The sequence below is a fragment of the Eleginops maclovinus genome, chromosome 19, assembly GCF_036324505.1.
Source record: "Eleginops maclovinus isolate JMC-PN-2008 ecotype Puerto Natales chromosome 19, JC_Emac_rtc_rv5, whole genome shotgun sequence".
NCBI lineage: Eukaryota > Metazoa > Chordata > Actinopteri > Perciformes > Eleginopidae > Eleginops > Eleginops maclovinus.
The window spans coordinates 14,710,714-14,738,504 of NC_086367.1; the positions used below are offsets into that span (position 1 = coordinate 14,710,714).

The window sequence follows — 27,791 nt, forward strand, 5'->3', positions numbered from 1 at the left end:
GACAGGAAGCTACACTGCTGTCATGCTATACATCGTCTAAACAAACGTCAACAAATTGCATACGTTGGGTTTAAGTCCGTGGTTACAGAAAATGATCAGGATTGAGGGCAAGGCGGGACACACGACCTTTTAATCCTAGTGAGTGAGACGGCATTTGTGCCTGAACGGCTAACATCAGGGTTTAAACACTCTCCCGGATGCAGCGAGGTCATTGGCTAGCGCAGTACTGGCGGGGCAATGTAGTTAATGAAAGCTTAAGCAAAATATGTTTACTGAAATAACAACTTTTTAACTCTTATTCGTGATATGTCAAAGACAATTGGATGCGTATACGAGAACTTAATAGACAAGCACGAGGCGTATTGGTTAAAATGAAGTGATTAAGTGGTTTGATTAGTTTATGTAGAGTGTCAGATGTGTTTAGCGCTAAGCTAGAGGGAAGCGCGCTCCGTTGTCATTTACTTTCAGCTGTATGTTCGCTAACATAGCTGTGCTGGATCAAGATGAGCTCTTTACGGGAGATAAAACGTAAGGATTTATTCATTATAACCGGTGTTTGCAAGTTGAAATGGGTGTGTTTACTACATTTGCGTTGATTGTTTACACTGCTGATATGTGCGATCCCCCTGCAGAGCTGCAGAAAGCCAAAAGCAAAGTGCAGAACAGCAACAACATTAGAGAGGAAGCAAACATCTGCAATCTGCTGGGAGAACTGCTCTCCAAAAATGGTAAGTGGTTCCTACTATTCACAATATTGAATATACTGCTTGATGAAGACATTTGTCAGTAGGAAGTATGTGCAGATTGCTCTTATCATATAACATAAGGACGTATAGAAGACAACAGATCAGAGGTTTTCCAATATAATTGATGGCAGTGTGTTGTATAAATGGTAAATGCACTTAATGTGTATGGTATAGAATGCATATTATACAGATTTACTCATTCTTGTATATTTTGATACGTAAGAAATTGAGGTGATGTGTTTTTTTCTGTGGCCTTTATCAATGATTAAACACCTTTCAACTCTTAAATTGGTTAATCAGTTGTCCTTCAAGTCTCTTGTATATCTTCCCTAATATTTTAACAAAAAGTCTGTTGATTTCTAATAGAGTAAAGTACACTTTCTAGATAACTGTCTCATATTATAAACCAATCACTGATCTGTTCTTATTTTTTGTGTATCTCAGGTGATTATGAGGCTGCTATTAGGGAGCATCAGCAGGAGCTATCCCTCTCTGAGGCGCTTAACGATGTGATTGGACGAGCTGTGGCCAATCGTAAGATAGGAGAGTGCTATGCTGAGATGGGAAACATTGAGGCTGCTTTGAAAGTGAGTAAAGTGATCTGCTTTGTTCAAAATTACCGGGACAATACTACTGTGGCCATTAAACCTATTGAAACCCTTTTAGTTGGAACCAAAATGATACAAATGTAGCAGACATAATTCAGGCTCATATTGAAACTATTCAGGGTTAGTAAAGCATGTAAAGGAGTTTTATGTATTTTTGTCCTCAGCACCAGCGACGTCACCTGGACCTGGCTCGCTCTGTCAGTGATCATGCTGAGGAGCAGAGGGCACTTGCCACTATTGGTCGAACCTACCTCTTCCGTTATGAATCGGACCAATCGAGAGACAGTTTGGAACAGGCAGAGGAGGCCTTCAAGAAGAGCCTGTCCATTGTGGATGACTGTCTAGAAGGTTGGCACCGTTTGTATCCTCACTGTGTGTGAATACTTTTTATCTTGTCTGTTTGTTCTTACAATTTAAAATGTTTATTACCTCCAGGGACTGTGCCACAGCGAGAGATTAGTGAGATGAAAGCGCGTCTCTTCCTCAATCTTGGACTGGTCTGTGATCATCTAGGGGAGCCCAAGCGTTGCAGCGAGTTTATCCGACGAAGTGTCTTCATTGCAGAGTAAGAACACAGAGTAAGAAAGTGTGCATTGTATATCAAATATTACCATAAATTGTTGGTCATTTTGATATCTTCCTTTTTCGTCCTGTAAAGGAGGAGTCAGCTGCTGGAGGATCTCTACCGTGCAAACTACAACCTGGGCAACATTTACTTCCGTCACGGTCAACACTCGAATTCTGTGCGCTGCCTTGAACAGGCCAAAGAGTGCGCCAGGAAGATCAAGGAGAAGTTTAGTGAGAGCGATTGCTTTCACTGCATCGGCAAGGTAGAGGCCTATCCTTGAGAATAGCAAAAAAGCCAAATAACATTCACTAGCTGACCCATTTTTGTTGCTGTGCACATTGTAATTAGTGCTTCCCCATGACATTAATCCACAGGTGCAGCTTTCTCTGGGTGATTTTGTAGCAGCTCGACGATCTTTGAAGAAAGCTCTCCTTCTGGGTTCCAGCAGCCATTGGAGAAGCAGGCAGTGAAGAAAGCTTTCAGATATGGTGATGGACCTACTTTGTTTAATCAGCTCGGTGTGGCAAACTTGTTTGTATTTAGTTGAAATAATTTCTGAGTTGTTGGTGTAATTTTTTAAATTTTTAGCGGATCAGGGCTGTAAACTGGAGGAAGAGTTGGGGGAGGATCAGGGCAACGAACTTACCTCCCATCATTCCGTGGGGCTGGCAGAGCAGCTGGGGGACCTTTACTGCAAGGTTGGCTGCTACAGAAAAGCTCTGGATGCATATCAATCTCAGGTAAAGAAGGTTTCAATGTTCACTTCAGAACTCAATTTTTACCACGTTGGAACTCTTTTCCAGATTGAGGTTTTTTCACATAATATAATTATTTATGTCATCTTTGTTGTCTGTGTGGTGCAGCTAAAGGGCGCTGAGGCGTTGGGAAAGCCTGCCAGGGAGCTGGCTGTCATCTACGTGTCTCTGGCTGCGACCTACACAGACCTGAGACAGTACAGCAAGGCGGAGGAGCACTACAGGCAGGAGCTGGCTCTACGGCAGGGCAGCGCTACTGAGGTACACATGCACTACATCTATCTGATACCACATTATTCTCATTATTAAAAAGGCCATTCTATGGTCATAGTGATATAATCTGCAATGTTAATACAAAGTCTTGCATGCTTGAAAAGGCTTAATTTTAACCATAATGTTTTCAGGTTAGGAAATATGCTTTGCTTTAATTTACTCAGTGAGCATTTGTGTTTGGACACAGGTAAATCATGCATAAATATTGTATCTAATATATAGTATTTTGGTTTAAATACATAATCACCAGCTGAATCACCTGCAAGGTTGTTGGAGAATAACTTAGTAATTGATGGGAAGTGTTACTTTAGACCAGGGCTGTCCAAACTTTTTTCACCGAAGGCCACATACAGAAAAATATACGGAGAGCTGGGCCACTTATAGAGGTGCATATTGCCTCATAAGTTAAGTTATAAGATCAAAATCAATCAAGTGTAGGTGAATAATGTGCGATACTTTAAAATGCTTTAAGGAAAAAACAGCCTACATCCCATGTCCTTTGTTGGCAGCTCATTCCTTAAAACAGAAGCCTCAGATTGCTTATGGTAAGAGTAAATATGAAGATTGGGCTTTTTTTTATCAACTAAGATTTGTTAGAAAATGTTTTAAATTCTAAATGACTGAATTTATTTGAAAATTGGGCTCATTAATATATTTTAATATATATATTTGAGAAGTACAATTTAAGACAAGCAAAAGTTTAATTTGTGGGCCATATTGCATTACACTTTTAGAATTAGCTGAGGGCCGATTCAAAATGGCCTGCGGGCCGCATTTGGCCCCCGGGCCGTAGTTTGGACACCCCTGCTTTAGACTGTCAAACTGTTGAATATAATTTACAATATTAAATAACATTATAATAATAAATCCTTCATGTCATTTAACCACCTGTTTGTGACTCAGGAGTGTAGCACTTGGCTGAACATCGCTATGGCTCAGGAGGAGAGCGGCTGTGCGTTGGAGGAAACAGACAGCAGCTACAGTTCAGCCTTGCGCATGGCTGACCAGTCTGCTCAGGCCAGACTGCAGGTGAGCGGGAATATACTTTAGCAGTACTAATTTAATCTACTGTATTCTCACTTTATTTCTATTTTATAGTGTGTATTTTTTACATACGATATAAATATACATATTTCTACTATTGATATGTTTCATTTATTTATGTCGTTCACTCATGTGCAATGTCTTGATAACCTGCTGCTGCTGTAACAAATCATTTTCCAATCTTGGATCAATAAAGCATCTATCTATCCATCATACACAACCCACCTTTTTTAAATAGCTACATGTCATTTCATTAAGAATAATACTTTGACTGTGAAGGGTCCAATCTGTGTACGAACGCTCACTTTCTCTCAACAGAAACGCGTGTTGAGGCTCTGGCTGGCGTCCCAGGGACGCCGTGGCTCATCGCAGGCAGAGGACACTGAGGCGAGGCTACAGGAGCTCTGTGCTGCTGAGGGCTGGAGTCCAGATGGGAGTGACGGTGAGGAGGGTGAAGAGGAGGAAATGGATAACAGTGAGCCACTGGATGACAGCGATGTCATTCTCTCAGAATCAGGTAACACTTGCATCCGGGCTCCCTGACATTTTTCTTGATTTTAATGAATAATTTTAAAGTTATTTTATGTTTATCTTGCATTACTTTCCATTCTGTTTCTAGATGATGATTTAGAGGGATATGACAAGATGGTGTCCGGAAGGAGGAAGGCATTAAGGGTGAGTGGTCTTTAAGGTATCACTAGCAACAGTAATTATCTCCTCCTTATTTTCTATGTCTTCAGTGTTTTACTGCTTTTCTTTATTTCTTATCCTGTGTTAGTGGAACAAGAGGAACGAGAAGGGTGAGACATCTCTGCACAGAGCGTGTATAGACGGAAACCTGAAGCAGGCCCAGTATCTGATGGAACAGGTGGGGAAAAGAATATTTATAAAAGTTGTTTTATGTGGTTAGAAAATGACAAAATGCAATAAAAAGAAAAGTCCTCAGTTAACAATAAAGCGTCTTTTTGATACTGAGCTTAGATACTAAAACTGTTAAATATTTGGGGCACAAAAACACATTATCTCACTTTTCTCTGCTTTAATTTATGTCAGGGTCACCCGGTGAACACCAGAGACTATTGTGGCTGGACTCCCCTTCATGAGGCCTCCAACCACGGTCACTATGGTAACTGATCTCATTTAACTCTGTCAACCTTGGGTGAAAGTTGTTTTATAAAAGCAGAAAAAATAAACATTTATCTTCTTTCTCCCATGCAGAAATCGTAGCCTTGCTTCTGGAGCACGGCGCTAACGTCAATGATCCCGGCGGCCCCTTATGTGAGGGAGTGACTCCTCTCCACGATGCGCTCACGTGTGGAAATTTCAGAGTTGGTAGACTCTTGGTGGAGAGAGGGGCTTCTGTCACCCAGTGCAACTCCAAGGTGTGTGCGCGGCATTTTGCCCTTTTATTAATCACAAGATCTGGTTCTGTAACAGACAGTGATGTGCTTCAGGAAATCGTTTTATCCGTATATTAGTAATATTAAAAAGTTTCAAACAACTTAAATATATGTTTCTGAATGTTGAATAGCTCCGCTTTGTGCAACTCTTTCAAATACACCGGGTGCCAAGCTGAGGAAACTCACACATATCTGGATTTTAAATGCAATGTGTGTTATTTAGTTGAACTGAAATGCCAAAAGTCCAATACACATTTGTGTCTTATCTCAAGGATGAAATAGATATGTATCCTGTTTGTTTTTCATAATTAATTCATTGATTCCATCTTCCATATAAGTCCCTTTTAGCATAAACTAAATGTCTTTATTTTTTTTCACCCATTTACATGATTTCTGTACCCATAATTTACATATAAGTTTCATAATATCCATATAAACTAAATATGTATCCTAGATAAAAAAACATTTCTGTTCAAGTAATACAAACTCTCCGTCTAAAACATGAGTCTGTTTGATGTTTCCAGTCTTACATTTTGGTCTTTGTTGATGATGCAAATGGAGCTGTTGTGATGCAAGAAGAATGTCAGGCCAGATCTGATAATGAAGTATCGTCATCATAACGTTTTCTCTGTCCTTTGTCAGGGCAACACCCCCATGGAAACCCTGCGTCACTGGCAGAGGACGTACAGCAGGGAGTTGGACCAGGAGACCAAGCAAGAGTGCATCGCTACAGAGAGACTGCTGAGGAAGGCGCTTGCAGGGGAAGGTGAGGCCTTTACATCTCTCCACAGTTTGTCCTCGCTTTGCCTTTTAGGTCTCCTTTCAGACATCACTTATCTGTCTCACACAGTGGCTGCTGCTCCGGCCCCAGCCAAGCCTTTCGATGCCCTGCAGGACAGCCAGCTGTTTGATGCTGAGAACTCAGAGCCGCTGCAGTCCTCTGGGGGGGGCTGTTCCTCCAGCCAAAGCCGACCCAGAACAAATAGGAACTCGGAGGTGGCTGCAGCACCTGCCAGCCCCAAACGGTGGCAGAGCAACGGCTCAACACTGCGGCACAGAGCCAGAGGAACAGAGGCTGCTGTTCTCTATGGGGTAATGCTTATTTATTTGTAGATCAAAATAATTAATCCCTTTTGTTTCTGATTATGTGCCGGCCGACTTTATACACCTATTAACTAACTAACTTTCTGATCTCCTGCTACATTATGAACCATCCAGAACTCACAGGTGTTCTGGAACGGGTCAACTTTCTGTCCCCAGACTTAGAACTAAACAAGGAGAAGCAGCGTTCAGTTGTTATGCTCCAAATATCTGGAACAAACTCCCAGAACCATGCAGGGCTGCTGCAACTCTTACTACTTTTAAATCCAGGCTGAAAACATTTCTTTTTGCCGCTGCTTTTAATTGAACTGTACTGATCTAACATTGCACTGTGACTTTTATTCATGTGTTTTATACCTGTTGTGTTTATTTCATTATCTTTTCATTACGCTCTTAATGTCTTTCATGTTTGTAAAGCACTTTGAATTGCCTTGTGTTGAAAGGTGCTATATAAATAAACTTGCCTTGCCTAACAGTTGATTGGAATGGAGGCCTTTTAATCTTAAAGCAAACACCGCAGTAACTAAGAAGCTCATCAGATATTAATGGGCTGATTCAATCCAAACACAACAATTATTATCCTTCTTAATTGGTTAATATACCTATACATTTTACACTTATCCTTCTCGTTATTAAAGTGATATACTGCTGGGATGTACTGAACAAAATGTGATTTAATAATAGGACCTTCTAGACCATATTATCCTTACTGGTCTTCCATCATCCCTTCACACAGTGAAACGGGGATTAAAGGAAATACTTTGTGATATTAAGGTCTGAAAAAGTCTTGGATTTGCCCCTGCAGAAACCTTGCCACTGAAATTGAATTATTTGGATGTACAATACCTGAATCTATTTGTGTATATATAGTCAAGTTAATTCATATACTTCATATGTTTCCAACAGAATAACTTCAGCTCCTCAGACGACAGCGACCCTGAATACACAGTAAGTCCTCCCTGTGCCGCCCGCCCTCGACCCTGTTTCACTGCAGCCCCGAGTCAAAAGGAAGTCCCTGCAAACAAGGAAGCCAGCTCAATCCCCAACTCGGGCCGAGAAACTCTCAGGGAGGCTCCTGTGCCGTATGTTTTTCAACGAGATGAGTACCACAGTGCCATTCGAGGCCTAGGCAGTGCCAAAACTCTCATCCAGGGTCTGACGCAGCCTCAGTTCTCCAGCACGCCAGCTGTTTCATCCAGCAGCAAATCGGCCCTAGTTCCTGAAGAGGAGTATCTAGCTGACAAGTGGCTGGAGGATGATTTGGGGGAACTCCAGCCGAAGAAGAAGAGGAGGCTCCGGGTGGATCAAAATGGGACGAGAGGAGAGGACAGTGTCTTGTCTTCAGCAGCAAGGAGTCAAAACAGGCTCTTTAACTCTGACTCCAGCAGAGGTATTGATTTATTATTTTGACCCATGATATGATTGTACTTCCTGTTTCTTAGTACTTCATATTGCTCATATTGTCTTTCAGCTTCTTCAGTTCCTTCGTCCTCCAGCAGGAGTCTCTCTCTGAAAAGGAACGGCTCTCAGAAGCCTCATCAGGTGAAGATGACTCAGTTGCCAGGGATGATTCGTTTAGGCAGACGAGAGGTCAACAGGTCACACAGCCCCACCGTAACCGACGATGAGGACATGAGACCTGAGACGCCACCACCTCCACACATACACATGCAGGTGAGAAACAAACCTGAATCCTGCCCTTCATCTGATGAGTTACAGATGGAATCAATGCTATAAAATGTAATGGGAAAAAAGTAATTTTTTGCAACTAGACAATCATTAATTTTTCAGCGTCACTCTGGGACACAAGTAGAACATCATTTGTAAGGAATCTGTCTTTATTCTTGATGAACTTTAGACTGTAATTAATGTGCCGGTGACTAAGAAGGAGATGATGAAGGAGGCAGTGCCATTTTAAGACACTGCTGCACCCTGACTGTGTTTTGATATAATTCACGATTTGGTGGGGTTCCCGATATGTTTTGCTTATGTGTATGTTTTTTTTATTATCAATTTATTTCAGCCTCCAACTCACACTCTAGCTGCCCCCCTGCCTACATCACTGCCTCCACCAATCAGAATGAGGGTCAGAGTTCAGGAAGATGTTTTCCTCATCCCAGTTCCTCAAAGGTTTGTGTACACCTCACTTTTTTATACACATGAATGACTGCAGTGTAAGGATGTCTTAAGTTGCAATGTTTTTTTCTTACAACTTTGGGATTAAAGAACATCTATCCATATCCTCATTTAACAATTACCAGTGAGGCGGACTCGTGCACGGTGTCATGGCTCTGTGAGCAAGCGGCTCAGCGTTATTACCAGAAGTGTGGACTCCTGCCTCGCCTCTCGTTGCAGAAGGAAGGTGCTCTGCTCTGCCCTCAGGACCAGCTGATGGCTGTCCTGCACACCAACGAGGAGGCGAGTCCAAGTAGCACTTTCACTGAATATAATCTTTTCTTCTAAATTAAATCTTAAATCCATTTTTAAATGGCAAAGAACATACTTAATCTGCATACTAAATGCCAGATGGAATATCTATTTTTTGTTACAGTCTGAAATACATACTGTATGTCAGTGAACAATGTTCATTTTTACATTTTTCACAATACAGCAACGATAACCGTAGTCGGAAACGGGGAATTAGCATTGGGCAAACATGAGAAAATGTCTCAATCTGGTGTAAGATGTTCAAGACTAACATTTTTAAACCACATGAATCAACACACTCACAAATTAAAAGCCAAAAGGATTCCTTTTACTTATTTTTCTTAGGACAAAATAATTAACATGGTGTGTTGTGTTTGAAGGTTCTGGCTGAAGTTTGCTCCTGGGATCTTCCTCCTCTCCCCCAGCGATACAAGAAGGCTTGCAACAGCCTGGCAGTGGGTGAGCATCACACACAACAAATGCACACAAACGTACACATTTTGAAAACCCAAACTGGAGCTTCTCTCCCTCTCCCTGCAGAGGAGAACAAGCGTGTGACCCATCTGTGTGAGGTGCAGGATGGGAGCTCCTCTGTGTCCGTGTGCGGCCTCAGCTTGCCGCACTCCTCCCTCAACCCGCTCCTTCGCGCCCTCAAACTGCAGGCCAGCCTCACGGAGCTGTGCATATCCGGCAACCGTCTCCATGACAACCTTCTCCCTGAGCTGGTTGCCACAACAATCACCATGCCTCGCCTTCGCCTGCTGGACATTTCTGCGAACGCCTTTACAGGGGAAGGGCTGGAGAAGGCGGTGAATGCCTTAAAGGGACAGTGTCATCCTGCGTTCCCGGTAAAGAGCGGTTTTCATTCTTTTGTGTTTCATTATTTGGACCTAGATAGTGGTGAAATTGTACTTTAAATTATACAATATTATAGTACACTTAACCGAAATAACAAAAAAATGACTGCTCAATCACACACATTGTTTTAGATTTCAGATCGTAAACCGAAGTGGGGGGTAAGAAGTGTTGTTGCTATTTGAGTAGCGTGTGACACTTGCGTATGTTCCTTCTGTGGTGACAATTTCGGTTTTGATGATAAATTCCAAGTGTTTGTCTCATCACAAGTAGTTAATGCTACACATGGAGTTCACAGTCCCTCCCTGTGTGTCCAACCCTAACCCTACACAGGGGTGGGGGTTGTGGTTGAAGCACACGTTTCCTGCACAACTGACGTAAACCAGTTTATCATAAATGAAGCTTAAAAGAGAATTCTCTCTTATGCACAGTGCTGTCTGTGGTTGATTTCCTGTTGCAGTGCCTGGAGAGCTCAACCTCAGTATGAACCAGCTGGGTGACGCCGTGTCCGAGTCTCTGTCCTGCTTGCTGTCCTGCTGTCCTCTGTTAGCCAAGCTGTCTCTGCAGGCCTGCGGCCTCACCGCACGCTTCCTCCAGCAGCATCGCCTGCTGCTGGCCAACGCTCTCAGAGGTTGGTTCAACGGATGATAACTAATATCAATAATGGTCTCAAAGATAAAAAAACAACCTTGTATCTTACCATAAACAGTCATGGGTTTTATTTTGTAGAAATTGAGACCAAATGTGGTATAATTGTATTATAAATCTGCAAAGTAAGAGAAGAAAATATTTCAGCTTAAAGATTTTTCGGTGATTTAAAAAATGAATATCTTTTTTTAGGAACGGGCCACCTGAAATCAGTGTGTCTTTCCCACAATGCACTGGGCTCCACTGGCTTTGAGCTGGTGTTGAAGACTTTGCCTCTCCACTGTCTCACACACTTGGACCTGTCTGCCGTCCGAAGGGGTCCGGCTGATTACCCGGCACTGGAACACCTCGCTAACATCCTGTCGCAGGTACACACACATAAGTCATGTTCTTTACACACAAAGAATAAAGAAATATTTGTCAGAGCTTGAATTATTTTGTCTTCCCTTGTAGGAGGGGTGTTCACTGACCCATCTGAGTCTGGCAGCAAACGGGTTGACTGACAGCAGTGTAGCTGCTTTGGCCAGGTGTGTGTGTGTGTGTGTTAAATATAATAACCAACAAACCATAATGATTGTGTGATGATGTCATCGAAGCATGCTGCCAAAGGTCAGTCAATACATGTTCAGAATTATGAGAAGTTACATGTTGACTTGCCTTATTTTGGGTTATTGGTTTCATTTCCGGCCTTGTACTTTAACAAAGAAGAGGAATTGAAGGGACCTCTCTGCTTTGGTCTGACTTAATTTTCCTCTGCAGTCCTCAGTTTCTCTGAGTAACTCTTATTTGAATTCTCTTCCAGGTGCCTGCCTTCATGTCCAACTCTGGTGAACCTGAACTTATCAGGAAATCCGTCTGTTACTTCAGCAGGACTTAACAACATCCTCATCTCTCTCAGAGAGGCCTGTCGACCTTTGAGCCTTCTCAACCTTCAAGGTTCGTCTGTTAACACGCTTAAACATTTAACATTGTATTGGGTGTCATTTGAAGTCACATGTGCTACATTACCACAAAATATTGAAACTGGAAGGTACAAAAAGGGTTGGTTGAACTGAAAGGCTGCAAATATTTTGACTTGTGTTTTTTATTGTCCTTTGATATCAGGATTTGTGACAACTATTGTTTAAAAAGCGTTTTCTCTATTTGCACATTTCAGAATTTATTTCAATAGCATAGCAGGAGGAAGCAAACAACAAATGTATACAATTATTCTAAATAGATAAATAAATAGATATTCATTTTATAAAAAACGGTATGACATACACCACAATTTAACCAGCATTAAGTGATTGATACGGTAGTTAGTTTAAAGTGTTATACTATGTCTACCCCAGGGGTGTCCATCGGCCCTTAGCACATTCTAAAAGTACAATGCAATATGGCCCAAATTAAACTTTTGCTTGTCTTATATTGTACTTCTCAAATATGTTAAATATGATGAGCCCAATTTTCAGATAAATTCAGTCATTTGGAATTTAAAACATTTTCTAACAAATCTTAGTTGATAAAAAAAAAAGCCCAGTAACTTATTTCTATAACAAGCTTGAAATTGAACCTTCATTTTTGCTCTTATTAATATCAATATTCACCTCTAGAAGTGGCCCAGCTCTCCGTATATTTTTCTGTATGTGTCCCTCGGTGAAAAAAGTTTGGACACCCCTGGTCTACACCGTGCATACTAGGCTGTGTGTTATAATACATATCATGGATTCTTGTAATGCAATATAAAGATAAGCTGCTTGTGGCTCCACCCACAGGCTGTGAGGTGTGTGGCCCCTGGGACAATGCCAGTCTGGACGGTTTGTCGGATCTGGTCCAGGATCTCCGTATTTGCTCGCAGGGACTCAACAAGCTGGACCGGCAGGCCTTAAAGCAGCACTGGGACAGCAGCCGCTCACCAGGACGCTTCATTGACCGAAACACTAAGTGTCTGCTCTCTGCTGCAGCCTCATCCTGAAGGAGATCATCATGATGGCACATCTTCATCACTGACCCTGGGTCCTGAGTCGCGGGAACTCATCAACACAAAACATTTATGCACCGGTTGCTATATGACGATTTTCTTCAGTTAGCGAGGATCGCTTGAGGCTGCACGCTTGAATCCTCGAAGGGAGCAAACCGCACTGAACAAAATGCAGTGACATGACATCCAAGGACATTTTGTGTTATTGTCTATGTTTCATGTGTTTTGTACGGCTTATTTATGTGTATCTGTAAGTCTTCAATCTTTTTATGTTTGTGTTTGTGTCGCAACAACTGGATGATTGAATGATTTTGCTATAAAAACAATTAAAGTGACTAATTTCGCCTTGGTCTTCCAGGGGCCCATATTTCATCTCTAAGAGGGAATAGAAACCAAACATAGATCAGAGTGGCTGTACGTTTTGCACACAAAGGAACATTTTTACCAGTTGATGGTGATGTGAGGACACTACTTAACATCTCCACTGAGGGCAGGGGTAGCTTCTTTTCTGTCTATCTCAACAGGCTTTTTAAATGTACCACTGGTCTTTTTTGTATTATAAAATGCTATATATTTCTTTAGAAGTGCTGAATCTATTTTTATAGTTGCTTTTGTTTATAAAAGTGGAGTTCTGGTAAGGAAAAGATCACAGGTTTCCGAGAAGCTTTGCCACAGAAATGTCAATGCGTGATTTGACACATCACAAACCTCATAGTAGCCACGTTGTAGCCACACTACTGGTATTGTCTGAATACTGTCAGCGTCTGACTGTTAAGACCACATGTTCCGGGATTAAAAAGTGATTTATCTAACAATGAATATTCATACAATTTGAAATGCAAACATTTATTGGGACCAGTTGTACACAGATACAGAAATGGCAAGTAACATTACAGGTTTTGCAAAGAACAAAAGTACAAGAGAAAGTAAATGCAGTGACAGAATTCATATCATATGCTTAATGCACGGTGTGGTCAGTCCGTCACTACCACAAGCGTTTCCTGTTTAGGATGTTTTTATTTATTCATCCATCCATGCGACGTTTGGGATATTCATTTGTATTTGAACACCCTCGTCACTTTCATAAACTTGTTGGAACAACTTCTTTGGCCTAATGGGAGCAAGACAAGATAGCAGGAACAAATATTAGATTAGCAAAAACATTCCAGGTAAAAGCCCTGCCTTCAAAATTGTAATTAACAAAAGCGCTCATTATAAAGAATGGGTTATATTGATAAAGCATTGTGTTGTTAACACTTTGTTACATTTCAGAAGTGTAATGTTGTAGCTGGTCATCGTAGGGCTAATTTATCATGTGTGATAAACGTTTTATATACATATTAAGCTAAAAAATATACTGTGGCTTTTAGAAAAATGGAGTGAAGTAAAGACTGCTCTGAATGCAAAAAGAGTCAATGTACCATAGTGACGTTACATGACTGAATGATTATTGAAAGGAAAACAATTTAACCTTAAAGAGTTGTTATAATATCCGAGCAATAGAGGTTATATCATTAAAATATTGTACAATGGCGGGCTGGAAACTCACTTGCAGGCTTTGGTGTTGACACAGATGGTCCGCACATCATCCGTGGTCGTGAGCTCCTCGATTAACACTGATATGTTTGACTTGACAAATTTGCGGCACAGCGATTTTAAGAGGCCAATTTGGTTGCAGATGTTCATCAGCTTTGAAGTCACTTTCTATAAGAGTACAAATTATCATTAATGCTCCTACTTTCAATGCACCGACTAAATCAACCTCATCACTAAGCTGTCAGTGTTTGAGAGTTTTACCTCTCTCGTTCTGTTCCGTCCGAACTCTTTCTTGGCCTTGTTTAAAGCCCACTTGCATGCCCAGCACAAACCTGGAAGCTGCAGATCAAAATGACACATCGTTTTAATACTACGGAAAGGAAGGAGTGCTTCAAACAGTACTTATTGAACGGAAAAATGTTAATTGAGCGGTAAATAAACAACTAATCAATGGTTTTAAGAGGAACTCATTACATGCAGGGATGCATTGGAGCATTATAATGTTTATTAGTGGAGTTTCTCACTCAGTTTGCGGTCATTTTTTCAATATATTATGAAATCATTGTCATTTTAAGTCAGGTTTTCATGAAAAAAGTTTGATTGATACATTCTGCGTTTGTATTTTAACTTGTAGCATCTCCTGCCCACTGTAATGATAATCCCTAAATTAGTTCAGGCTTGGATACGATAACAAATCTGGGTTGAAGGGAAGTTAACAGCTGCATAGTTTACAGACGATGCAGAAGATAGGTATTTTAGTCTTTGTACATTATCTAACATTTTGTCATCTGATATTAGTAGATGAATTGTGGTCTAGCAGAAGGTTAGTAAAGCAGCCTCGTTACCTTGCCGGCCTCCACAAAGATTTCCATTTCCACCTGCTCCTGATCCTCAATGTTGACCTCGATGCTTCTCCCGTGGACTGTCCATACTGAAGAGACAAAACAAAACATGTTGAAAAACAGTCAACATGATGATAAAGACAACGCTACCCATTCACGCAAACTTCAGCACACCTGAACATGTCACCAGAATGCACACAATCAGGACCGAAGATGATTCCATTGCTGCCAGTGAGTGCAGATCTCTGAGTGTGTATGACTGCATGAGTATTTTATACCCAACAGCTTCCCACAGAACCCCCCCACTGAAGGAAATGTTAACCACAACAACAGGTTGTTACGCAAATTGGGTGGTTTTGTTGAGACCACTAGCTGATCAAACTTGTTCACACCTCCAACTTAACGAGACTCAACGTTTCCATTTAATGCACTCACTATTCAGTGTCACCCCAAAGACTAAAAACACATCATTATCTGTGTGAAGAACAAACTTTATTTATCTTTCAAATTGATCCAATGGGTCACTGTGCAGTTCATGTGTATAACCCACTATGCAGAAAGGTGATGTTGAGCTTGAAGCCTGGAATTATTTGGTTGTAAAAAAGTTAAGGGGTATTTGGATTTTTGGAGTTATGCCCATTTTAACGTTCATATTTGTATTGTGTGCCTCTACTGTGACATGTTTACATGCTTTAATATTCAAAAAGCTCTTTATTTTTCTCATAATGCCTGTGCTGCAGAACCCCTTTTACCCTCTGTCTGCAACCAGAGCCCAGTCTGCTCTGATTGGTTAGCTGGCCGGCTCTGTTGTGAGTGGTCACGTACAATGTGTTGGAGCGCTAGCACTATTTCTTAATGCTCTTAATGCTTTGATTGTTGTAAAGTACTTTGAATTGCCTCGTGTTAAATGGCGCTATATACAATAAATAAACATGCCTTGCCTAACCAAGTAAACAAAGGCGTCCAATTGAGGCAATTCAGAGAGTAACTCCCTCTGGAGGGAACTCAGGGATTTTAGCCTTTGCAGACCATTTGCATGCACAAAAACCCAATGGTCTGTAGATGAAAATTAATTCCAAGCTAAATGCTATGCTACTATAAATGGTAACATTTAAGTTTAATATTTTACATATCTGATCATAAATAAAATAAAAGATGTATGCAGGTGTTGTAAGGACAGTTTGTCTAAACAAAAACAAATACTATTTTTGTTACATTTTTCAATTATCACAAAATGTACATAAGCATTTCAAGTAGTATTTTTTTTAATTCAATGCTTTGAACTATGGAACATGGGAGAGATCCATCCTGCAATATCTGATATAAGAAAGATTCAAGTTAAAAGGTTTTACTCACTACCAAATAAGATAGAAAACAGTCAGTCTAAAATTGCCATGTTAATACAACGTTTCTTAGTGCAAAATTAAGGTGCTTTTAACTGAAATTCATTAGGGTGTGTGTGTGTGTGTGTGTGTGTGTGTGTGTGTGTGTGTGTGTGTGTGTGTGTGTGTGTGTGTGTGTGTGTGTGTGTGTGTGTGTGTGTGTGTGTGTGTGACAACTTCTCACCTCCTCTGTATGATGGTCAGTATTTTCCCTCACGTTTTGACTAGAATGGAAACTCTCCTCCTCAGTCTGTCTAAAGATTTACAAAAATTAACCACAGCTGAAATATGTCTCGTTAAATATTTAAAATACAAAAAAAAATGGGTTATTAATGTGGCTTACTGCTGGAGAGCATGAGATGCACATTGTTGGTAGGAGTCATTGATGTTTCTTCAGCTTCACCGTCTGTGGCTTTTTATAATTTGTATGTCTCTGAAACACATGTACACATTATGTGCCATTGCCCTTGCTAAAGTCAGACACTGCATTTAAAAGAAAAGGTCTCACAAAACAAAAAGTATTTCAAATGTACTTCTTAAACAAAACAAACGCAAATGTGTGTTTTTGAAAAAGAAACTCAATAAGTTAAGCTACGGAACAAATATAAAATGTATTAACTTAATATATTTGGTTTAATGTTAATATTTCTGTTAGCTCTGCAGGTGCCTGGCAGCAGTTTTGGGGATATGTAGACAGCAACTAGATAGATAGAATCTTCGAGTTATATTTATTTAAATATATTGTTTTTTATGATCCCTTTGCAACAAGCAAAGCCTAAGATCATACATATTTTTAAAAGCTTGAAGTTACGAACGATTTATAGACGAATGAACATGCAATGGGTTTCAAATGTAATCCCTTACTATTTCTCTTCCCCTTTAAAGAGCCTCTTGTTCTGCACATATTAGTTGTTTTTTCCTTGATATAAAGGAAAAAACAAACTTACCTACTTTATTCTTGTATAACTAATGTGTGCTTTTCTTCTACATACTAATATGTTAGCTTATTCTGTGTCATAGCATGCCTTCTTTTTTACCTGCCCCTTTTGCTACAGAAAATGTACATTTCTCCGCTGTGGGACTAATAAAAGAGTTCTGATTCTGACTCATCTTCATCAGGAAAATACTCAGAGGGGACATAGGTGCACATACTGAAAGCCCACATGTATAACGGTGTAAATGACAAAATGTGAGAAACATGACACACTGTTTTAGACAAGCAATGTGACAACAATTAACATGATGATTCAGCCTCTAGGGATAGGGCAAGCATGATCATTTCTGACGTGGGATCTGAACAAAACATTGTATACTGCTTTGAACCGGTATTCCTCTATCCTGTGACTGTGTAACACCCTCTCTTGTATATAAGCATGTGAAGCACTCTGTTCAAGTAACTGCTTGTACCATATTCCTTTATGTGATGACTGCTTCCATTCATGCAAGGATAATAAATACATGTAATCTTGTTTTGAAACTTAAGCCGGTGATGAGTGTGGAGGAAACTTCTGAAGCAATGGAGACGAAACTCAGAGAGACGCTGGAGAGCAGGAACCAAATGGCAAGACATTTACCGGTTGCCAAACCAATTCTGAAGATCTCGGCAATAGGAAGAGGTTTTAACTAGTTCCAAATGGATAATCAACATTCTTCAAACGTCAGACTAAACAAGCTCAGACAATATGTTTGACTTAAACTGTCATCTAGGTCACAAATAAATAAGGTGTTTACCGGAGCATAGTGGGCCAGATAAACTGGAGTTAGCTGTCCCTAAACAATAAAGTCAATCTTAGGTCAGCGTGAGCTTGTACCCACTGTGGGAACAACAAGGCTTCGGAAGCCCAGGCTGCCCCTCCGTAATGAAGATAACAGCACCTGCAAGGCCGTAGAGCCAGGTCAGAGGAGGACAGAGAGAAGAGATGCAAATGAGCTAAAGATTTACAAGCTTACACAAAATAATCCCTAACAATGAGGGAGATATTGTTTGTTTGATAATGAAGGCATTATCAGAATGTCTTTTATAAACCTACAGTATCTAACTCGTGAGCCTAGCACCACCAGCAAACATTTGCAGCCATATCCTTCCTGCTTCACAACTACTGAGACCATATTTCACACCCGTAGTTCATATACTAGCTTTTCCCACGCACAGCATGAAATATGTAAAAATTAACAAGTCTAACCTAATTGTTTGAATAGGTAGATGAATATGTGTGTCTCTTTTACCTATGGGATATTACCCATGTACCTTACAAATGTTTAAACCCCCAAAGAACAGTGTTTTAATTCATCATGTAACATCATTTGGCATTTACTGATTTTTTAATGTGCTTTATTGTTATTAGAAATTGAGTTGTAGCATCCACAGAGCAATATTAGAGTTCATTTTGACTTTTGCTTTGGTCTCTCCTACTCCTGAAGGAAGTATTCGACATAATGGCTATACTAAACACTTCACCATCTTTGCCAGCTTCTTCTCAGTGTGTTTCTGGTGTTTGATGCTGCAGAGCAGGTATTCTAAGCTACAGTGTTTTGTTTTTACTGAAATCAGTTATTTGCTGCATCTAAAAATGACACAAGAGTTGAGAAAGTAAACCAAGACAGTAGGACCTCTACACCCAGCGGTGTAGGAAGAAGGCCGGTAGGATATTAAAGGACCCCCATCACCCCAGCAACAATCTGTTCTGTCTGCTGCCGTCTGGCAGATGGTATCGCAGCATCCGGACCAAGACCACGAGACTCAGGGACAGTTTTATACCACAGGCTATAAGACTGCTGAACTCCTGAGCTCTGTGAATGTCTACTCACATCTGTTTATAGTACACATATATATATATTATACACATCTGCCATATACATCTGTTATACGTAATATATGCATCTGTCCATACCTCCTCATTCAACAGTGTAAAGTATTTAAATACTTTCAATGTATTCCACATATGTATATATTTCACATCCTTAAATCTTTATTGTTGTTATTGTAAATATTCTTCTCTCTTTTTGTACTATTTTATTCATCTTATTTGCACCATGTATGTTAAGTTGTTGGAGGAGCATGGGATATAAGTCTTTCATTGCCAACATATACATTGTATATGCTGTGCATATGACCAATAAAACCTTGAAACCTAGCCAAAACGAAGAGATCCTATGAAGCTCTAGAGCTGAGTGTAACTGCGTTGAGGGATAATAGAGAGATAGATGATAGATATGTACATATATTGATCCCAATTTGGGAAATAATTTTGTTACAGAAGCAGCAATGTGATCCTACATTAAAATACAAATACTTAAAAAGTGGAATAAAACGACCAATTAAAGTTAAATTAAAAATATGATATCAAATATAAACAATATAAAATATTCTGGATAATGAATAATTGATGGTAATAACCATAATGTTCTTACACTAAAACATATTATTTAAAAAAAGAAAGGTTTAATGGTGCACCAAGGCAAAAGTGTGCCACTCATCAGGCACATGGTAGATGTACTGTTAAAATCCGCTCAGTCGCTTGGTTGATGTTGCTGTTACGCTAACAAACCAACAGGTGGAGCTAGAGTCTCGTTGGCATCCTGCAGTAACGGCCTGTTGTGTGTCATTACACAGACAGTCAAAAGTCACTGAGTCACAATCCAGTTCTCACTTTATCACATCATAAAATACATATTTGCATCAATATTTGGGGCCCGCTAGAGCAAATAATGAACCTTTTCACCAATTCTAATTCATGGACAAGAGAGATGTTCGAAGGATGACGGAAACATGTTTAGATATGTTAAATATTCGGCTTGTGTTTTTATAGGAAAATAATTTTAATTACACTGGGGTACAGAAAAAAAGCACATACATGAAAGACACCACAAAATGATCAGAATACACTTCAAGTTTGTTGTGATAAAGAAGACATTTTAATTTTGTATGTACATTATTTACAATGTGGAGTTCTTGGACATTCAATAAAGCCACGTTTTAGTGCAGAACAACCTTTGAGAGATATACTATATCTACTATGATGCAACACCTCTCCATAAACGCACTTAACAGGAATTTGAAAGAGAAGTGCTGTTCAGAAACGTCTTTGCTAAAAAGAGGAAAATCCCACAGAAGTGATCGCATTTTAAGTCGACACGCAAACTAGAAATGTTTCATTTTCTGACAAGGTTCATTGTTTTACATTTTGTTAACACTGCATTCCCAACAGCTCACATGATCATGAAATCACTTGTGTTCTGATTCTTTTATAGATGTACCTTGTCATTCACTTTTATTAAAGTAAAGCAGTGACATTTTTTGCCAAAAACAACAAAAAGAGAGATCATTTAATTGAAGGCAAGCCTAAAAGAAATGGGTCCCAAAGCATGGAGACAATTTAAAAGGTAAACACTGGTAAAAAAAAACACATTTTGTTTCTAGTGGAACACAGATTTTAAATAAGGTTTCTGATTTTACCGATAAAGAAAGATGTATATTACCGTCCCCATTGAGTAGTTCACGAAATGCAATGAGTAAGACATTTTAAACCTGGGGAATACGAGGGCGATATTTTAAAAAGACCACTGAGCATTTCTGAAGTCTTTGATTGTGACAAATTCCTCTGATAATACTCCCTCACATCTCTTTGTTGCAACTGATGTGTCATTTTTTTACATGAAAAACATGAATAACTTTTAAATGTCTACTTCAGCACTGTCACTGTATAGTGTGGAAGTTATATAGCAAGTTTAAACAAAAATAACAAAATCAAGAGGACAAAGAGTGATGAGTCAAAGAAAGTAAATGTTCCTACTTATATATGTTGTTTAATGTGGTCCAATTTTCCGTTGCCTTCTGACTTCTGGCATTTTATCATCCAAAATAATCACCCATTTATTGCAAACTTCCAAATCCTGAATTAAAAGCTTAACTTTTTGCTTGCAACATGATGTCAGAGCATGAGAAACTAAACTATTTGTAAAAGGAATGCTAATGGATGTGCTTTGTGTTTGTTTCCTTTTCTTTGGCTTAAACAGGCAGACAGGGGGTTTCTATTTTAAAAACCGACAGCTTGTTGCAGAATCAAACAAAGGGGGGAAAAAACACTCCTATCAGCTATATAAATTAAATTGAATCCAGTGAAACAGAGGGCTCCTGTCTACCAGCAAACACACTGTAATGTCTACTTTAGCATCTAGCTCTGTGCTAGAGGGAAGAAGGTATGGAGACTCCGACCCACAACAAAGCAGAGTCTTCATTCACAAAACCAGCAACACTTTTACATCAAAACTTCTGACGAGGCAAAGTCCCTCACTGGTTTCTCTGAGCCATTTTGCAGTTTAAGTTTCCTCCTCCTTTCGGTTGTCTCAGTCTCTCTCTCTCTCTCTCTCTCTCTCTCTCTCTCTCTCTGTCTCTGAGTGTTTGTCTCATATGATTTCCAGAACATCGCAGGGCACGAAGCCTCTCTTCTTTCCACTCGCCACTCTGATGAAGCCGCTGTGTTCGCCCTCACTGCTCACACAGATCTGAGGCAAAAGATTAAAATGAACTTTAATTGAATGTAAACATAGCTAGTGCAGAGAAACATACACAAAACATTTGATTCAATATTTCAATCAATGTTAGCAACAGATGGTAGCACACAATATGTGAGACGGAGGTGGAGTCTATATACAGTATATAGACTTTAATGTGGATGTGTCAATGTTCATACTAAATAAAAACACCTCGGGAAGACTAGAAGAGTAAAATTCAATGCTCATTTTTATCTTTGTCTCTCTTATCTCAGTTTTTTTTCTTCTATAATCCCCAATTGTTTATATTGGTTAGCCATATAATTAGCCACCTAAAATCTATTGGCGGAGTTATAAATACAATGTTCTCATATCATTCAATCTGTATGATACATTGTCTAGCTCGGAGGATCTATTTGCAAATGCGACCTATTTTTAAAGATAATGATCGTGTAGTTGCGCTTGTTTATAATATTGCTATAATTATGAGACATTACTGAGTTCCAAAACCGATGGGGGGCTGTTTTGATTCTTTCGTCAAACGTTTCTATGATTCCAACAATGACCCTGTTGATGGAGTAGAACACATTGGATCTACATGCTGGCTTTGAGTACGCTCCAAAACCTTCCCCTGGGTTTTGTGTCAATGGAAAAGAAAGGCAGCGGGTCAAAGACTCTAATCATTTTCGGTGGTTTAATCTCCACTGGGGGTTCTTTACTTAAAATCCCAACATGTCCTGGAAAGCATTGTGGGAAAAAAGGGTCATGACCAAAGTAGAGCCATTATACCAAAATGATAATCTAATGGTTACTCCTACGAAGGATCCTCTGTAAGCAAACTCCAGTCGAGCTTTTCAGGTAATAGGTGTATGCGAGGGAAGAGAAGATGAAGGTATGGGGCGATGTGGGAGCTGCAGGAGGGTAATAAGATAGGCTAAAGAGCTGCAGGATGATGTGAATCTGATGAGCTCTCATGGCAGGAGTGTGATCGTGAATTACACACAGGTGTATTGTGGAAGTTTTTATATTCACTCTGAAGGTCATTGCTTCCCTAACCATGATGACAAGGACGTTTATGTGCTCAAGCCTGCTGATGGTTGGTCTAAATTAATAATGCGTGTTCTAATGGCTCAAAAGGCAGGCAATTAACCTTAACAACCACCCCACTGTTACTGTTTGTAAACGAATATAAACTAAGCTATCTAGCCTATTATACATTTATCTGTCAGTTTTTAGAATGCCTTTACATAATGGCTAATAATCAATACTATTAACTAATTATCTTATCTTATTTTGGTTTATTCTTTTTTGCAGGATGTATTTTACTATCATTTTTGACGTTTTTCACTTTGTATGTTTAAGAAGGTTTTTAATAAAAGGTCAAAACCCAGAGGTACTGAACAACAAAAAGCAGAAATATAACAGAGTTGCAGATGCAGGAGATGAAGCAGCCGACCCATAATAACAGGGCAGGATAATGAAGGATATAAATAAACACCCTATTTTAGGAGGGACATCCTGTACAATCTGTATTTATGTTCAGACTTTACACTTCAAATGTTCATAACCAGCCTATCATCAGCGTATCATCTTAAGGTTTATACCGTAGGTGTGTACAGTACCTGTCCCTCCTTTAAGGTGACCTGTCCTTGTTCCTTACAGCCGATGAACGTCCTGTTACACCTGAACACTTGGTCCTCAATCCGAACCTGATGAGCATAGGCCGCCGGAAAGTAACCGATCCTGTCCTCAATAACGCCCTGAAAAAAGAAGACGAAAGTAAACATGAAAACAGCTGAAAACTGAACAGTATATAAGAGGATAACAAACCAGTGGTTAGATAAATCCTTAAAACACAGTACAGTACACTAATGTCTCCCTATACACCTGGTACATAGATATAAAGAGGATACATGTGTCTTCATCTTCAGTACCTAAACATTGTACTGTGCATGTGTTACAACAGTATCCATAACAAACTGGCCAGATGTCTCTGTTTATCTACAGCATGTAGAAAACAGCAGCAGAGGTAAAATGCGTGATGAGTTTCTTCATGGTCTGGTGGCAACCGGCTGCCTCTGCACAGTCACGTTTCACCCTTTTGTCTCCCCAATTTATCTGTCGTGCAGTTGTGTCTTGAGGCAGCCTGTTGGCTCGCTCCTATAATTTAGAGCTCAACTTCTTTTTGTGCTTTGTGGAAAATCCACATTGTATGTAAACTGTTCAAAACTGCCTATGCTATCTTATAATTTTGCAGATTTGAAGGTTAATTATATTATAAACAAAGAAAATGTTGAAGACGACATGTCACTATTCATAATGGTGTTATAAGTTGGTTTTGTACATACCTTCCACCAGTCATCATTCGAGTCATCAGCCACTAAGATTCTGTCTCCTGCGCTGCAATATAGAGCACAAAGACAAAAATACTGAAAAAGGGAACATTTTCCTCCTCTCATATTCATGTATAGTGACAGAAATCTCCTTAACAAATAAGTGGTAATAACCACATTTACGGCAGTATTTTAGTGGTACACGAGAGCCTATACAAAATAAAAACCATACAGGGGACGGAATTTAAAGTCCTTAATACATCTCTGGGTGTAAATCTAGGATCATTTATTAGTGATGACGCCGACTTTTTTACCTGGGAACTTTTAGCATAAGTGCAATATCATGCATGTAGCAATTCATTGTATATCCAAAAACCCTTTAACGTGATTCTTAAAGGTCCTCTGGAGTTACTACGTAGCTAACAAAATTGAAACAAGAATCCTGTTCCATTTTATTCCTCTGAAGTGAATCTTCAACTGCTGTCATGGCACATACATATGTGTTTTTCAGAGCAACAGGGTGAATCACATAGCACCTTAAAGTTATTGTAACTCTGTCAATAATAACAGAAGCTGCACCTTTACTTGATCTACTTGACAGACCCACTTGTATGCATATGCTGTAGAGCCAAGCAGATGAAGGTGTTTTTGTTTTCCGGATGCACCTCAATCCTGTTTGCTGTAAGTCATTTTTCTTTGTCCAGTAAACACATGAATCATTTTACCATGTGCCATAATTACAAACATCTGTTCCAAGCCGTTGGCTAAATTTGATCAATAAAATTCCAAAGGGCCAGCGCAGTTGAGCCAAATGTTGGTTAACGTAATTTCCCCATTTTCTTCTCCTTGTGGTTCAGTAACAACACCGGCTGTGCTCTGTAATGCTCACCATGACTCAGAATAACACTACTTATTACACGTGAGAAACAGCATAGCACCTGGTGTTATAAAACCTTCTAGGTTGAAAACAAAGTACACCTGTTGTTTCTTAAAGAATAACAGGGAATGCACTTTATGAGTATCTCTTTTGAGTGCTGTGCTTCAAAACCACCTAAAATCACACTAAATAAAATAAAGGTTTGCAGTGATCATTGTCCTTTAAATAACATAAAGACTGCGGAGTGGGTTATCTAATTCTGTATTCTAGCAATGTAGAAGTCATCATGATTACAATCACCACAGAGTGGAAGGTAATCATGTAATCAGAGCATGTAGCACCAACTGAAAATAGTCACAAACCGGATTTTCTCACTTAAAAGAAAACTTATGATTAAATATTCCACTTTTTCCTCCATTTGTACTTTGATGTATTGATTACTGTGTGCAGCAAAACCCAGAGGAGAATAACATTGTTGGAGACTCTCATAAGAGAATACATTTGAAACAAAGCTTGCCAATGGTATAGGGGGACGAGATAATTATTTTATTTCCAAGGAATTTTAAATCACGCCTAACGATTGAAGTACTTTCTCAACGTGTGTGTGAGAGAACAAGTGCACTCCTTAAATCCTAAGAGAATACCTGTTAGGATCAAGAGCAATTGCAGGGTGTCCCGCAGCACTTTACAGCTTAGGCTGAAGGACTGCTCATGATAAATGCTCTCTTCCTGAGGGTCTTTATCAAAGTATGTCGCAGATGAAGCCCTGTCAACTATGGTTAAAGAATGAGATAGAATATGCAACCTGTTCTATGTTAATATGTGGAGTGATGAGGCCCGAGCCTAGACGCCAAACCCAAACTACATACTGTTTCTAATAAACATATTAATGAAACACGTGAGTTGTCTGACTGAAACAAACATATATATTTTTTAGCATGTATAGGCTACAGGATATTCCATAGTTAAATCCATTAATTTCAAGTTGTGAAAATTATTTCCCTCTTAGTCAAATCATCCCAGCGGTTGTCTGCATCTGTAGCCTATTGTCTCATTATACCACATTGTGAATTAATTAAAAGTAAATATATAAATTGTTGTGAACACAGATATGCCTATCAGACAGAGTGCTGCTGTGCCTCCTGTGATCATTAGTGGCTTCAGAATGACCGCTCAGAGGAGAGGATTCCTCATTACTCTAAAGGCCTGTTGTTCCACTCGTCTCTCCTCGGTTCCCCTCCTCGACTCCTCCGCTCTCGTCTCCCGTTTGGTAGGATAAAGACGCGAGGCAAGGAGTTGAGGAGAGGAAACAGAGAAATGAGAAGGGGCTCCAGACAATGATCAGGTGTTTTTAATGAACTGCCAAACCAAAACACCCAATGTGACTTTTAAATAGGCATTTTTCATAATAGACATTGTTGACTTGTCACAGTAGAAAAATGTGAATAATGCAATTTAAGGCTGAATAAAGCTTCTTTGACTTTCACTGGGACGTTTACAGAGTAGAGCCATTGTTACTGTAGTTATTAACACCTGTACTTTTCCTACTATCACAAGTTATACTGTCATAAAAAAGGTCTTACATAAAAAGCCATAGTAAAATAAGTAATATTATGCAATATAAATTGTCATTGTATGTCACAATGAAAAATTCATAGAAAAGAATGCCATCGTTATATCATGAAATAATTGCAGTTTGTCATAAAGTTATAGCATGGAATGTGCTGAAGCTAATGTTGCTAGTGCCATAGGAAGTCGAACAAGTAGATAGTAAAGATTTTTTATTTTTTTATTTTACAGCTATCAAAGAATGGACTGCATCAGTGGACACTTTTAGTCATGATAACATCACAGTGAAAGAGATAATGGCAAAACAAAAATATTGGAGGAAAATCAAGTGAAGAATTTAGAATTTAGAATTTAGAATTTGAATTTAGAATTGGTTGATGATGTCATCATTATGCCATGATCAAAGCAAAAAGACTTTGTTATAATGGAACTAAATGATGTCATAGATTGCATTCCACATGACAAAGATCAAAGCAATGATGACATCCTCATAGCAAAGTAAAGCAGGATTCGGACACTTTCTGGTCATATGATTGTATTCTAAGGAAGAAGACAGTCCGACTTTAGATCTTGTCTGCTGGAACAGTGTTGCTGAACATTTTACAGAAACAATGACTTACTCAAAATCGTATAGAGATGAGCCTGCATTATTTCAGGCACAAAATCCCACAATAATCTGCAACAAGTCCATAAACTACATTGTACTGGACTTTGTAGGAGAAGGGTGTTTTGGAAAAGTTGCCAAGTGCATTAATCTGAAAACATCTGAAACTACAGCAATCAAGATCCTCAAAAACAGAAATGAAGCCGACAAAGAAGTGACAATGCTTCACGACATCAAGGGACTTCACCCAGAGAAGAAGAACTTAGTGAGATTCATGGATCAGTTCAAGTTCGAAGACAAGTATTGCCTAGCCTTTGAAATGCTGGACATGAGCATTTGGGACCTTTATGAGCAGAAGCAGGCAGCATTTTCTCTTAACGAAATCCGTCCTGTCACACAACAGCTACTTGTAGCTTTTGAAGCACTGAAGGGAATTGGCATAATTCATACGGACCTGAAACCTGACAATGTAATGCTTGTAAACCACAAGTGTGAGCCCTTCAGGATTAAATTAATTGACTTTGGTTTGGCCTTACCAGCTTCCAAAGCAGAGGTTGGAATGGAAATGCAACCTATTTGTTACAGAGCTCCAGAGGTGGCCTTGGGTCTCCCTATAACTGAAGCCATCGACATGTGGTCGCTGGGATGTCTCCTGGCAACAATGTATTTTGGAACCTGGATTTTCCCTGAGGAATCTACATACGAACAGATGAGAGCTGTTTGCCATCTTCTTGGTCAGCCAAAAGAACACCTGCTGGATGCTGGGA

At 39.5% G+C, this 27,791-nt stretch overlaps 3 protein-coding genes across 5 annotated transcripts in view; 1 reads left to right on the forward strand and 2 right to left on the reverse strand.

Annotated features, from left to right (window-relative positions):
• Window positions 1-68: 68 nt before the first annotated feature.
• Window positions 69-12,732, forward strand: tonsl (tonsoku-like, DNA repair protein). The gene is given in 29 exon segments (XM_063908275.1): window positions 69-528; window positions 633-728; window positions 1,191-1,333; window positions 1,519-1,702; window positions 1,790-1,919; window positions 2,013-2,184; window positions 2,297-2,360; window positions 2,363-2,410; window positions 2,511-2,662; window positions 2,786-2,938; window positions 3,854-3,979; window positions 4,313-4,511; window positions 4,614-4,669; window positions 4,773-4,862; window positions 5,048-5,120; window positions 5,213-5,376; window positions 6,037-6,160; window positions 6,245-6,486; window positions 7,402-7,885; window positions 7,967-8,169; window positions 8,519-8,625; window positions 8,757-8,913; window positions 9,303-9,381; window positions 9,463-9,780; window positions 10,247-10,408; window positions 10,618-10,793; window positions 10,879-10,952; window positions 11,228-11,361; window positions 12,183-12,732. Coding segments are annotated over 29 exon segments (4,335 nt in total). The 5' UTR covers window positions 69-503; the 3' UTR covers window positions 12,383-12,732.
• Window positions 12,733-13,218: 486 nt separating this feature from the next.
• On the reverse strand, window positions 13,219-15,153 carry nkl.4 (NK-lysin tandem duplicate 4). Its single transcript, XM_063908274.1, is given in 6 exon segments — window positions 13,219-13,447; window positions 13,450-13,499; window positions 13,938-14,092; window positions 14,186-14,263; window positions 14,770-14,855; window positions 14,941-15,153. Coding segments are annotated over 6 exon segments (495 nt in total). The 5' UTR covers window positions 15,032-15,153; the 3' UTR covers window positions 13,219-13,412.
• A 4,887-nt stretch (window positions 15,154-20,040) lies between these two features.
• The window catches only part of stac (SH3 and cysteine rich domain), a 38,931-nt gene continuing 31,180 nt past the window's right edge, over window positions 20,041-27,791 (reverse strand). For all 3 annotated transcript variants that reach the window (XM_063908272.1, XM_063908271.1, XM_063908273.1), the window contains 3 exons: window positions 23,990-24,041; window positions 23,264-23,401; window positions 20,041-21,653 (listed from right to left, as the gene is read on the reverse strand). In XM_063908272.1, coding sequence (XP_063764342.1) covers window positions 21,555-21,653; window positions 23,264-23,401; window positions 23,990-24,041 — 289 coding nt within the window. In that variant the 3' untranslated portion in view covers window positions 20,041-21,554. The remainder of the gene's footprint in view (window positions 21,654-23,263; window positions 23,402-23,989; window positions 24,042-27,791) is intronic.